At 44.1% G+C, this 13,490-nt stretch overlaps 1 protein-coding gene across 1 annotated transcript in view; it reads right to left on the bottom strand.

Moving 5' to 3' along the window:
- The window catches only part of SMARCA1 (SWI/SNF related, matrix associated, actin dependent regulator of chromatin, subfamily a, member 1), a 46,610-nt gene extending 38,459 nt beyond the window's left edge, over positions 1-8,151 (bottom strand). The window contains exons 1-2 of the mRNA XM_053373476.1: positions 7,770-8,151; positions 5,211-5,297 (exon numbers count right to left, since the gene is read on the bottom strand). Coding sequence (XP_053229451.1) covers positions 5,211-5,297; positions 7,770-7,934 — 252 coding nt within the window. The 5' untranslated portion in view covers positions 7,935-8,151. The remainder of the gene's footprint in view (positions 1-5,210; positions 5,298-7,769) is intronic.
- Between the last annotated feature and the right edge of the window lie 5,339 nt (positions 8,152-13,490).

Raw genomic sequence — 13,490 nt, 5'->3', positions numbered from 1 at the left:
GAAGAATGTTTTTGCCTGGCACCTAAAAGTGTATAATAAAGTCACCAGGTGAACCTCCCTGGAGAGAGCATCCACAAAGGGAGAGCCACTGCAGAAAAGACCCATTCTCATACTGCCACCCTTTGGACCTCTCATGGATGAGGCATACCAAGAAGGGCCTCTGATGATTATTGCAGGTTCCCAGTAGGTTCTTTGGGAAGAGGTAGTTCCTGAGGTATTGAGATCCTCAGCCATGTAAAACTTCATAGTTCAAAACCAACACTTTGAATTGGTCCTGGAAACTAATTGGCAGCCAATGCAGTCAGTCCAGGATTGGTGTAACATGCTCAAATTGTCTTGCCCTGTGAGGAACCTGGCCACTGAATTCTGCACCAGCCAAAGTTTCTGAACTGTCTTCAGAGGCAGTCCTACGTATAACACATTGCAATAATCTAACCTAGAAGTTACCAAAGCATAGACAACAGAGACTATCACTGTCCTGATTATGGGTGCAGCTGGGCTACCAGCCAAAGCTGATAGAAAGCACTCCACACCCGTGAGGCCACCTGAGTCCTAAGCGACAGCAAAAGATCCAGAAGTACCCCCAGGTTGCTTACACACTTATCCAAGGAAGTATAGCCCCATCAAGAGCAGGCAACCTCCCATCCATCCTGTTTAGGGAACCACCCACTAAGAGTGCCTCATTCTTATCTGGATTGAGCTTCAGTGTGTTGGCTCTCATCTAGTCCATTATCAAGGCAAGACAACAGTCCAGCATATCCACTGAAGGTTCCATGGAGCCAAAGAACAGTCCCCATCCAAGTAGAAGTGGAACCACTGCAAAGTGGTGCCACCTAGGGAACCAATATGGCTCTACGAAGCAGGAAAGGGCACCCAGGAGCGATCATATCAACAGCCCAATCTATTCAGATGTTCCAGAGGTCAGCCAGCGCTTAGACAGGAGCACCCTTCATATCAGCCAGAATATTCCACAGAACTGTCTTGAAATCCACTGGCTCCATTAGCCACTGAGGGCGGACCATTCCAAAAGGTCCACTGCCTCTGCAGAGAGGAAAGGGTGCTGAAAGTCTAGATCTCAACAGGAAGTGATCTGACCATGACAAGCAACTGATGTCAATATCCCCCATCTTCAGATTACCCTTTCTGCCAAGTTGAGAAAACAAGATCCAGAATGTGACCTGCAACATGCATTGGACCAGTGACATACTGTGACAGCCCCATGGTTTCATGGCATATGCTACACAGTTCTTCTTTTGTAAGGATGGCCTAAGTAAGAAACAGCTGGTGAATTGTAGTGGCTATGAAAATAAAGCTGCAATCCTATACAAATTTACCTAAGAATAAGCCCCATTAAGATGAGTAACAACATTTTTTTTATTTGTATCCCACCCATCTGACTGGCTTGCCGCAGCCAACATATATAAAAGCATGCTTAGGAGTATACATGCTTACACTGTGAACCAAGAAGTCCAGAGTTCAAATTCTGTCTCTGTCACAAACACACTAGGTGACTACTAACAAGCCACACTTTTTCTGCTTCCCATCTCCAGCATGGTAGCAATATTTATCATTATCCAGCTCTACAAGTCTATCTGTAGCTGCTTCTGTCCCCTCCCACTAGAGACCAAAGCCTGGAAACTAGACTATGACAAATGGCAGACTAGAACAGGGAAGATCTGGACTCAAATCCTCATTCAGCCATAAACCCACTGAATGACCTTGGATCAGTCACCCTTGGGACATCCATCTTTCTCTCCCCTCCCGCCATGGTTTCTTCCTAAAATGGCTACAGCCAACCTGCAAATGAAAAGAGAAAGGAAAAACTGATCTGTCTGATTTCTCCTGCTCTCTGGCCGATCTCTCTCCCCACCTTTCTCTACGTTTTCCATCTGAAAATAGTTGCAGTCAACCAGCAAAGCACAAACAAACAAAGATATGGGAAAACTCCAGCTATCTGAATCAGCCATGTGTGTAGTGGGGTTTGGGCATATTTTTTTATATTTGGATAAATGGACAACAAACATTCAGATAGCGGGACCTGCATGTATATACAAATGCTAAGCAGTTTATTTTAATTTAAGCTAAAAAGGAGGATAGCATAACATTTCACCACATGAGGGCAACATAACACAGCATAAAATTTCTTGAAGCTTTGAGGCCTTTTGTGGGGGAAAACATTTAACATACAGGATTTGAAAAAGAACAGACTAAAACTGAGCAGAGCTCTATTTAGAATAATAAGCAAGAGCTTCCTGTATTTTCTGGTTACTTCTTCCTTTGCCTTTCTGTCTTTTTGAGACACTGCTCAGGAAGTATGCTGAAGCTAAGGTTTTAAAGAATGAGCAAAGGGGAGATATAAATTTCTTCAAGTCCAAAAATAGCATACACTCTGTAGTAGGCACACAATAATATCCTACACATGTCTATTTAGAAATAATGCTCCCAAGTAAATGTGCATAAGATTACAACCACACTATCTTTCTACAAACTTGGAAGCAACAATACACAACTCCTTCAAAGAACCAGGAAACCAGCCAGGTGTCAGCTGTTTTTAACTTGAAGACTGTCTTAATGTTTGTCTCCTTACTTACAGGAATTCTTGAGGCAGATTTTGAATACTGGCTAACTGAAAAGTCCGATTCCATTAGCAGCTCTGAGAAACTGCAGGATGGCTGCTATAATGTTATCATACTTGGGCAGCTGAAGTTAATTCTTGACAGAATTTCACAGAAACAAGTGAATGATTAAATGTTGGTTATCATTCAGTTTCCTCTTCAATGGAATCTGTAGACTTTCAGAGCTAATTCTTATTTAGCAAGATTCATATCAATGAGTTTCTAATATGGATATTTTCTTACGTTGTACTATACTTTCGCTCAACAGATCCTAAGCATTAGGTCTTTCTATACCACAATAGCCAACATAGTGCCCTCCAATTCTCATCACACCAGCATGCATGGCTAGTGATCAAGAATGGTGGTAGCAGCAGTCCACACAAAATCTGAAGCGTAACACACTGGCTATCTCTGTTCTATACTATACTATACTATTTTATATTTTATACTATACTATACTATTTTATATTTTATTCAAATTGTTTAACTTTATTGTCAACAGTGATCTTCATCTTTAGGGGTTTTCCCTCTCAAGGGAAAATCTCTTCTTTTTCTCTACCAAGAAACATTCTAGCAATAGTGAAAAGCTACTATAAATTTCAAACATAATTACAGATTTGCTTGAAATACAAAATCACTGAGTGCTGCCAAAAGTAATGTAATCAGGCTGGAATGGTAACTATGGTTAATGGCATCCAAACAAAGCATAATCTGGAAGCCAAGTTGAAATCATGGCTTCATATTCTGGCTTGTTTGGAAGACATTAGCCATCGTTTCCCAATTCTGATATAATAGAAAGCTATTGTTAACTGTAGCTTCCTGGCTTCTCTACTCACTCATGCAAAGGAATGAGCAAACTGGTTGTGCATGAAGCTTGTTCCTATCTCATCTTATTAAGCTAATATTTGATTATGCAAATACAGTCACTGTTTGAACAACAGAGAGTAACCCAATCTAACAGAGGACAGTGTTACTCTATACTTTTAATGTGTGGAAGAGAGAATTTCAGAAGTGCAACTTTCCTCACTTTTCTGACAAACTGCATCTTCCACATAGTCTTTAAAACTAGTACAGTAGTCTACTCTTCTCTTGTGTATGATCATCCTAAGGAAAGATCACTAGAATATTAAAAAGAAGATTTGTTGAGCATCAGTTTTAGAATCAAAACAATTCTTTCTGTCAAGGCTACTGACATGAGAAAATGTTTTTACTTTTTAAGCAGTAGTAAAAACTTCTCACACCAAATGACGGAACCTCGAATAGATGATGTTGTTTGGATTTTAAAAGACATGTAAGACAATTATGTGTAACACAGACTTACTCCGTTCACATATAAAATGGGGGTAAGGTAAAGGTAAAGGTACCCCTGCCCGTACAGGCCAGTCTTGCCAGACTTTAGGGTTGTGCGCTCATCTCACTCTATAGGCTGGGAGCCAGCGCTGTCCGCAGACACTTCCGGGTCACGTGGCCAGCGTGACAAGCTGCATCTGGTGAGCCAGCGCAGCACACGGAACGCCGTTTACCTTCCCGCTGGTAAGCGGTCCCTATTTATCTACTTGCACCCAAAGGTGCTTTCGAACTGCCAGGTTGGCAGGCGCTGGGACCGAACGACGGGAGCGCACCCCGCCGCGGGGATTCGAACCGCCGACCTTTCGATCGGCAAGTCCTAGGCACTGAGGCTTTAACCCACAGTGCCACCCGCGTCCCAAAATGGGGGTAGAGGGAACTAATTTTAAAGGAGCACAAAGAAAAGTGGACCAAAACCTGCCCTTTTATTGGCTTACCTTATTGCACTCTGTAACTTTTAAGCAGTTTTCCAACAGACTGGGTCCAATACTACAAATAGGGTAGGAAGGGATAAATTTGCTAAAATCTATGGAAAGCAGTAAAGTAAGATGGGTCTTATGCTTCTTTTGGGTAACAGCAGACTCCTCCACCTCAGCTTTATTATATGTGAAGATACAAACAAATGCCTCAAATTTCACCACACAATTACTTGGGAGCAAGCCAGAGATGGGGGAAAACTGAATTCCACGTAAGCATGCACGGGATAAGGCTGCACATACTACATACACAAACTTGTTCTAGTGATTGATTTGGTGTATTAAGGATCCCCTGAATGGGTTATAGCTTGCTGTTTTCACTTTGGCATATATGAACATCAGTTAAATTATCCTAATTTTATTCAGATACACGTGTATTATTTTTATTTATTTTACTTGAAATATTGCTTAAAAGTGGAACTTTAAAGGGAGGGCACATGTTGTGATCTGCCAGGGAAATTCAGCATTTTAAGTTCATTTATGATGTAGTTTTATTTGGGTCTGGGTTAATTTCAAATGATGTCACCTTGTGTTACTCTCAGACTGTTAAACATTTGTTTTGTGATGGTATCATGAATAAATAATATTTTTAAATGTTTACATATATGCACTTTAAAGCTTCCTAAAACTGTCTAGAAAAACAATCTGTTTTATTTTAGAACAGTTAATATTATGTATACTAATATTTTTACTTCTCTTTTCACCACAACTAAAGCTCAACAAAAACGTAACAAATATATTATCAGATAAACTGCTATATCAGAAAATTTACCATCTTTTCTTCATACTCTGGATCAACATCTTTTTCAGATTTAGATGCCTTTGGAGGGGGCTTTAGTTGAAATGGAGGATCACTTCTCTGTAAACAAAATGACAAATTATACAATTACTGTGTGTCTAATGGAGGACCAAATTCCCCATTCAACTCACCTCCCCCACCCCCATTGCCTCTGTAAAAATCAAGAAAATACGACTTCTGAAATGAGGGAAAGAACTTGTTTGTGCATTCAAAACAATGCATATACCTCCACCACACCCACTGTGAAAAGTTTCCTGCACTTAGATACCACATAAATTGCTTAAGATTCAAAGAGTGATACAAGTAGTTGTGCCTATGGGCATCTGAACTTAAGATTTTCAAACAGCAACACATCCCTGTGACATATTGTGCACTGCTTTTAAAACTGAGGAAAATTTCAAAAACACATGGTTGTATAACAAGGGGAGACATGTGGGCTGTTGAAAAAGGGAAGTCAAAATTGCACTGGATATGCCTGAAGTTGCTCTTTAGGCTCTTACACAGGGGCAGGGAAAATTCCAGTGCTTTATTTTTTCCAAGGAACATTTTCCATTCCATAAGATCATTAACAGCAATGAATGGATACTAGTTACAAATATATTAGGCACACCTTCCAGTTTCAAAATGTTCATCTTTGTTTACTTAATATAAGTAAAATAAATAAATAAATTAGATCACTCTCTAGGTCAGGGGTTGGGCTAGTTTGACAGGTGGGCAGGAATGGACAGGTGGGCTGGGAATGAGCAAAACTTGAGCAACTACAACATGCTCAAGTATTGCTGCTTGTTCCTGCTGAACCACAATAAGCCAACAATCATACCTTAAATATGAGTTATAGTTTAGGTGGATATACAAGGACAGCAAACTAAACTGATCATCTGTTCTTTTCAGGTCTCTGTGCCCATAGTGGACAGAAAGTAGGTAGAACCTGGGCAACTGGCCAATGATGGTAACTGCACCTAATGAAAACTCCTAAAGAATGTTTAACTATATGGAATCTGCCTGGCTTTTTATGTTTTTAGGTTATGTTAGTTATTCTTCTGATTGTGTGTTTATTTAACTGATTGTGGTTTGTTTATATTGCTGTAACACACTCTGGATGGTTAACAAAAATCATAAACAACCTGATGGTCTACAGATTTTGTTGAACTCCACATCCCATCAGCCTGGGCAGCATAACCAATAGTCAGAGAATATGGGAGTTTCAGTACCAACACACCTAGAGGACCACAGCTTCCCCACTCCTGCTCTCAACCTGTCCTGTGGACAGCCTCAGTGCACAGCTGCCGTCATTGCATTTAGGCATAAGCAAGAGGTCAAGAACTTGCAAGGAGGACTGCTTGGTTCTCCCACCATAACTGAGCTTCACAGTCCTGCTCCCAGGACCTTTTGATGCTCTTCAAGGAATCTTAAACCAAGGATGGGGAAATTGTGACGCTCCTGAAGTTGCTGCACACCATCAGTCTCAGGCAGCACTGTCATTGCCGAGAAGATGGTATAGCAGATATAGAATGCTGGACTAAGATCTGGGAAACCAGGGTTCAAATCCCCACCTCAGCCATGAAGTTCACTGGGCCAGTCCCTCACTCCCAGACTATCCTACCTCACAGGGTTGTTGTGAGGATAAAACAGGGGGAGAGAAATACATTCAACACCTTTAGCTCCTTGAAAGAAATGCAACAAGCAATAACTAACACACGCTGGGAACCACAAGTCCCTCACCCTTGTTCTAGTCCTGCCTCCTACAGCAGCCAACCCGGTGCCCCTGGGAAGCCACATAAAACCCGCACATGATGGGTTGGCATCAGCCCTCGCAAAGCCAACCCCTCCCTCCCTCCCACACCACAAGTGGAATAAACATGCGCCTGGAGGATATACACTTCGCCTGAGGGCGTTTCTTCCATACATTTAGTATCAAACAGCAGATTACTCAGGCAAGCAAGGACTCAGCATGGTAAACCTTCCCAAGTCCCTGACCACGATGGGCGTAAAACGACTGATGAGGCATAGCTGTCAACCTTCCCTTTTTTGCGGGAAATTCCCTTATTCCAGTGCCGTTTCCCGCTGCTATCCCGGATTGTTAGATATCCCATAGACTGTCCCTGGGATAGGTGAGGCTACTGATCCCTTATTTTCAAATCTGAAAGTTGACAGCTATGCTGATGAAGATCAGCGATCCTCCATTCCAGATGTGCTGGACAGCTGCTCCTGTCATTCCCGAGCACTTTTTGGGCATGCTGGCTGGGCGGCTGATGGGGAGGACGCATCTGGAGGACCGCTGGTTCTGCAGCCTTGGTGTAAACGAAAAATAAAGAAATGGGCGCGCGAGGGTAAGGTGGGGGGTGATGGTCTCTCAAAAGGACGGATGCAGTTTCGTATGCTGGCTCCCCGGAGCTTAGCGCTCCGGGTGGGGTTGTTAAAAAATGAAAATAAAGTGTTCCTCTGAGCATACGCACAGGTTTGGGGTGATTGTGGCGCGCGATCTAGAGGCCGCCGCCGCCCTCGTCCTCCTCCCCGTTTCCCGCGCCGTACCTCCTCTGGGCCGCCGGGCTCCTGTGAGGAGGAAGAGAAAGCGGCCGAGGTGGAGGGCTCCTCCTCGACCTCCTCGCAGCCCGGGCTGGCAGCGGCTGGGGCCGGAGCCGCTGTCAGTGCTGTCGCCGCCACCGGGACAACGACGTCGGCCTCGGCAGCGTCCATTTTGTGTCTCGGCAACCACCGGTCGGTAGAGCAGGAGTTGTGGGGGCAGGAGGGGGGGCGGGGTAGGGACCCCCTCAAAACCCGCCCCCCTCCGTTGGCTCCCCCTCCTTTTCCTCCCGCCGCCCTCCCTCGGCAGCGACGGGTATCGCAAGAAACCGCGAGAACGACGCTGAGCGCCTTCGCGCGCGCGGGAATGGGAAGGAAAGGTTGTGGTTGTTATGGTTCGGAGGAGCACGTGACGCGAGACAGTAGGCTCCTCCCCCTTTGGGAAACTGCAGGGGCAAATTTTAAGGGTTGCTTCCAACGGCGTTGTCGCGCTTTTAATAGTCAATACCGGTTAATTAATAGCATTTAGTCCCGCTTGAGCATTTTTATTTTTTATTTTTGGTGCTAGGTTCCTTCCTCACTTTCTTTTTTTCCGTATTGTTTTTTTCATAAGGAGCGCGGGAAGCTGCTTAAATCAAACTAACGGTCCACCTGGCTCACTATTGTCTACACTCAGTATTGTCTACACTGGTCGGCAGCAGCTTTCCAGGCTTTCTGACGGGGGGGGTGGCAGACATTGCACCTGGGTCCTAATGCCCCGCAAGGGATGTGCTGTTGATGCTGTAGCGCTTAGCCACAGCCCTCGCCCATACACATACACAAACTTCCTATTTCCATATTTGAATTTCACCAGCTGTTTTTTCTTTGTGAACAGTCCGGTCTTTTGATTTCATACAGCACATATATGTATGTAATGTATATTATAAAGACAATAAATACTAGTAGTCAGAAGGTGTTGCTTCCAACGTTCCTCTTGTCTGTTGTGATGACTGCCTTTATCTTTTATAAATTTACAGCGCGTTTAGGTGCTAAAGCAACAATAGATAATCTGTTGAGAGGTGGTTGGGGTTTTTTCCTATTAGCAATTTAAAAAGTGGACGTTTGCAAGGGAGGGGGAAGTTAATAAGGAATCTTCAAATCATGGCTACACCATCGCCTTACATGCATACCGATCCCTATCCAGACAGTCTTAACTCATGCTCGTTGTTTTCCTCCCTTAGTTTTAAACTTCCGACACTTATGATGATGTTATCATACTGACGATCAGCATAAACACCAAACTGATTAATTAATTACTAATGCTCGCGAAGAAGATTTGTATTTCCCCCCATAGCTGTCAACCTTCCCCTTTTTTTGCGGGAAATTCCCTTATTCCAGCGCCGTTTCCCGCTGCTTCCCGCTGCTATCCCGGATTGTTAGATATGCCGTAGACTGTCGCCGGGACAGGTGAGGCTGCTGATCCCTTATTTTCAAATCTGAAAGTTGACAGCTATGATTCCCGCCCCCGCCCCCCGTTCCCAGTTCCCCGCTCTTTCCAAGCGCTCATAACAGAACATGCGCGAGTGACCCCGGAGAGGGAGGGAGGGAGGGAGGACCGAACTGAACATGCGTAAAGGCGACTTCCGAGGCTAGTTCCTTTACGTTGTGCCCTTAAACCCATAGATATAGGTAGAAAAAATGAAGAGGAGCACGTAGCTTGAACTGCCATTACAAACTTTTTAAACAATTAAATTTCTATACCACCCTTCAGGCGAGGAAATCAGAAAACTAATCTTCACAGTATTCAACTATAAAGCATGTGTCATATCTATTGATGTATGCAGGCGGAAAGTTCAATACTCCAAACATATCGATTTTTTAAAAAATTGTTATTTGTCTGAATTTTTAAAGCAAATTTAATGTGTAGGTTTCAACATGGTCAGGTACTAATGCAATTTGTTTTGTGATCCTGTACACATCTCCCCAAAAGGAAAAGGGTCTTACTCCTAGGTAAAAGTTTAGGACTGATGCCTTGATTTGTCACCCAGCTGTTTGGTCCATTAGGACTGGTAGGACCGAGGGCTGAGAAGCTCCAACAATAGACAGAGCTAAATAATCCTAGTTTTGTCCCCGTCCTCTGAGAAAGCTCTGTTGGCAGTGCAAGACATGACATTAACATTTAAAAACCTTCCTTTTGATGGCGCCCCAGTCATGCCTGCCCTCAGAGGGGAGCTGTCACAAGATCTTGCATTAGGGATTTAGATCAAGAAAATGGTGCAAGAGAAAGAGTCAAACATTATTAGCTTCCATGCCCTGATCCAGCTGAGGAAAGGAGGGACATGCTTTCAAATACTGTAAAAGTAAATGTTATGTACTGAGTTGAATAGGATCCAAACTGCAGCAGTCTGATTGGTCCTAGAACAATAGGATCCAAAATATATTTCAGTAAATATGTAGGATATCCTATCATAAAGGTAAAGGTAAAGGGATCCCTGACCATGAGGTCCAGTCGTGACCGACTCTGGGGTTGCGGCGCTCATCTTGCTTTATTGGCCAAGGGAGCCGGCATACAGCAAACCAGAGCAGCGCACGGAAACAGCGTTTACCTTCCCGCCGGAGCAGTACCTATTTATCTACTTGCACTCTGACATGCTTTTGAACTGCTAGGTTGGCAGGAGCAGGGACCGAGCAACGGGAGCTCACCCTGTTGCGGGAATTCGAACCGCCAACCTTCTGATCGGCAAGTCCTAGGCTCTGTGGTTTAACCCACAGCGCCACCTATCCTATCATAAAGGTAAATGTAAAGGGACCCCTGACCATTAGGTCCAGTCGTGACCGACTCTGGGGTTGTGGCGCTCATCTCGCTTTACTGGCCGAGGGAGCCGGCGTACAGCTTCTGGGTCATGTGGCCAGCATGACTAAGCTGCTTCTGGTGAACCAGAGCAGCGCACGGAGACACCGTTTACCTTCCCGCTGGAGCGGTACCTATTTATCTACTTGCACTTTGAGGTGCTTTCGAACTGCTAGGTTGGCAGGAGCAGGGACCAAGCAACGGGAGCTCACCCCGTCACGGGGATTCGAACCGCCAACCTTCTGATCGGCAAGTCCTAGGTTCTGTGGTTTAACCCACAGCACCACCCGCGTCCCATATCCTATCATAACATCTCCTAAATAATGTATTTTGCCTCATAAAACAATGGTGGGCTGAAGGTATTTACAGTACTGTATTATTATCATTATTATATTTACACCCCACCTTTCCTCTAAGGAGGTTCTCCCCCTCTCCCAATTGTTTCCTCACCACAACCCTTGTGACGCAGGTTAGGCTAAGAGACAGCAATTGATCCAAGCTCACTCAGGGAGCTTCATGGCTGAGCTGAAACTTGAACCCTGGTCTCGCAGACCAACATTCTAATCAGCATTCTAGTTTAGGATGTACTGGTATACAGGTGAAACTCGGAAAATTAGAATATCGTGGAAATTTCATTTATTTCAGTAATTCAGCTTAAAAGGTGAAACTAATATATGAGATAGACTCATGACATGCAAAGCGAGATATGTCAAGCCTTTATTTGTTATAATTGTGATATTATGGCGTACAGCTGATGAAAACCTCAAATTAACAATCTCAGAAAATTAGAATATTAAATGAAATCAGCAAAACAAGGATTGCAAATAGAGCAATATTGGACCTCTGAGAAGTAGAAGCATGCATATGTACTCAGTACTTGGTTTGGGCCCCTTTTGCATCAATTACTGCCTCAATGCGGCATGGCATGGATGCGATCAGCCTGTGGCACTGCTAGGTGTTATGGAAGACCGGGATGCTTCAATAGCAGCCTTTAGCTCTTCCGCATTGTTCGGTCTCATGTCTCTCATCTTTGTCTTGGCAATGCCGCACAGATTCTCTATGGGGTTCAGGTCAGGCGATTTTGCTGGCCAATCAAGCATAGTAATCCCATGGGCATTGAACCAGGTTTTGGTACTTTTGGCAGTGTGGGCAGGTGCCAAGTCCTGCTGGAAAATGAAGTCAGCATCCCCATAAAGCTCGTCTGCAGAAGGAAGCATGAAGTGCTCCAAAATATCCTGGTAGACGGCTGTGTTGACCCTGGACTTAATGAAGCACAATGGACCAACACCAGCTGATGGCATGGCTCCCCAAATCAACACTTCACACTGGACTTCAAGCATCTGGCATTGTGTGCCTCCCCATTCTTCCTCCAGACTCTGGGTCCTTGGTTTCCAAATGAGATGCAAAAGCTGCTCTCATCAGAAAAAAGGACTTGGGACCACTGAGCAACAAACCAGTTCTTTTTTTTTTTTCCTTTAGCCCAGGCTAGATGCCTCTGACGTTTCTTGTTCAGGAGCAGCTTGACAAGAGGAATACAACATTTGAAGCCCATCTCCAGGATCTGTCTGTGTGTGGTTGCTCTTGATGCACTAACTCCAGCCTCAGTCCACTCCTTGTGAAAGTCCCCAACACATCTGAATGGTCTTTTCCTGACAATCCTCTCCAGGCTGCGGTCATCCCTGCTGCTTGTGCACCTTTTTCTTCCGCACTTTTCCCTTCCACATAACTTTCCGTTAATGTGCTTCGATACAGCACTTTGGGAACATCCAACTTCTTCTGCAATTACCGTTTGAGGCTTTCCCTCCTTATGGAGGGTCTCAATGATAGCTTTCTGCACAACTGTCAGGTCAGCAGCCTTCCCCATGATTGTGCTTCCTACTGAACCCGCTGCAGTTGTTATCGATTGAATAGCTACTGCACCTTTTCACAATATTCTAATTTTCTGAGATTGTTAATTTGGGGTTTTCATCAGCTGTACCCCATAATCATCACAATTATAACAAGTAAAGGCTTGACATATCTCGCTTTATATGTCATGAGTCTATCTCATATATTAGTTTCACCTTTTAAGCTGAATTACTGAAATAAATGAACTTTTCCACAATATTCTAATTTTCTGAGTTTCACCTGTATCTCCTTGAAAATTGTGTGGCTTTCCACCTCCCAGTCATTTTCCAATACTGACAACAATTGTCACTCTTCTTCCTCCTGCCTTCACATGCTAAATTAGGCCGCTGAGATTAAAAAAAAAAGTTTAGGCGAAGCAGTAAAAGATATGTGGTTGAAAGGAGTGAGAGAGAGAGTTTCAGTTTGGGCACTGAAAATAAACTGCTGGGCTAAGCATGCACTCAAGAGACAGCATTTTCCGCCTGGCTTCTACTCTCCCAGGTTGCACTAATTGAAAGACTATCTATCCTAAGGAACTCCCTTCCACCTCTAGCCCCGCCTCCTCCCTTGGAATTTAATTACATCAATTGTAAATCAAAGCCTTTAACTAACGAGGAATGGACAACTTGTCAATATCTGGCTCCAGAAGAAACGGGCTCTCCTACACCCCCACCAACAGCCCAGTCCAAATTGCAACAAATCAAACTAGTGGTGCCAGCGCCGGGAATTGGCCCAATCTTCATGGACTGCCGGGGAATCCTAGAAGCTATTCATGCAGAGGAATGAAATAAGGTCTTAGTGGGTGACTGCCTGGACAGACAAATTAATACCCCCAAATTAGCCTTTCCCTCAAAAGGCTCCCCCATTCCTCCGCGTCGCGGCTCAATCAAGCCAAACCCAAAGGAGAATCAACTACTGCCCTAAACATCATCTCCTGGAATGTTGCCGGCTGGTCCAGATGCCTCTCCCATTCTACAGACATTCCCTTCTACCGTCAAAACTTTAATATCATC

This window comes from Podarcis raffonei, chromosome Z, assembly GCF_027172205.1.
Source record: "Podarcis raffonei isolate rPodRaf1 chromosome Z, rPodRaf1.pri, whole genome shotgun sequence".
Classification (NCBI taxonomy): domain Eukaryota; kingdom Metazoa; phylum Chordata; class Lepidosauria; order Squamata; family Lacertidae; genus Podarcis; species Podarcis raffonei.
The sequence above is the reverse complement of the archived record's forward strand: the minus strand, read 5'-3'. Positions and strand labels throughout refer to the sequence as shown.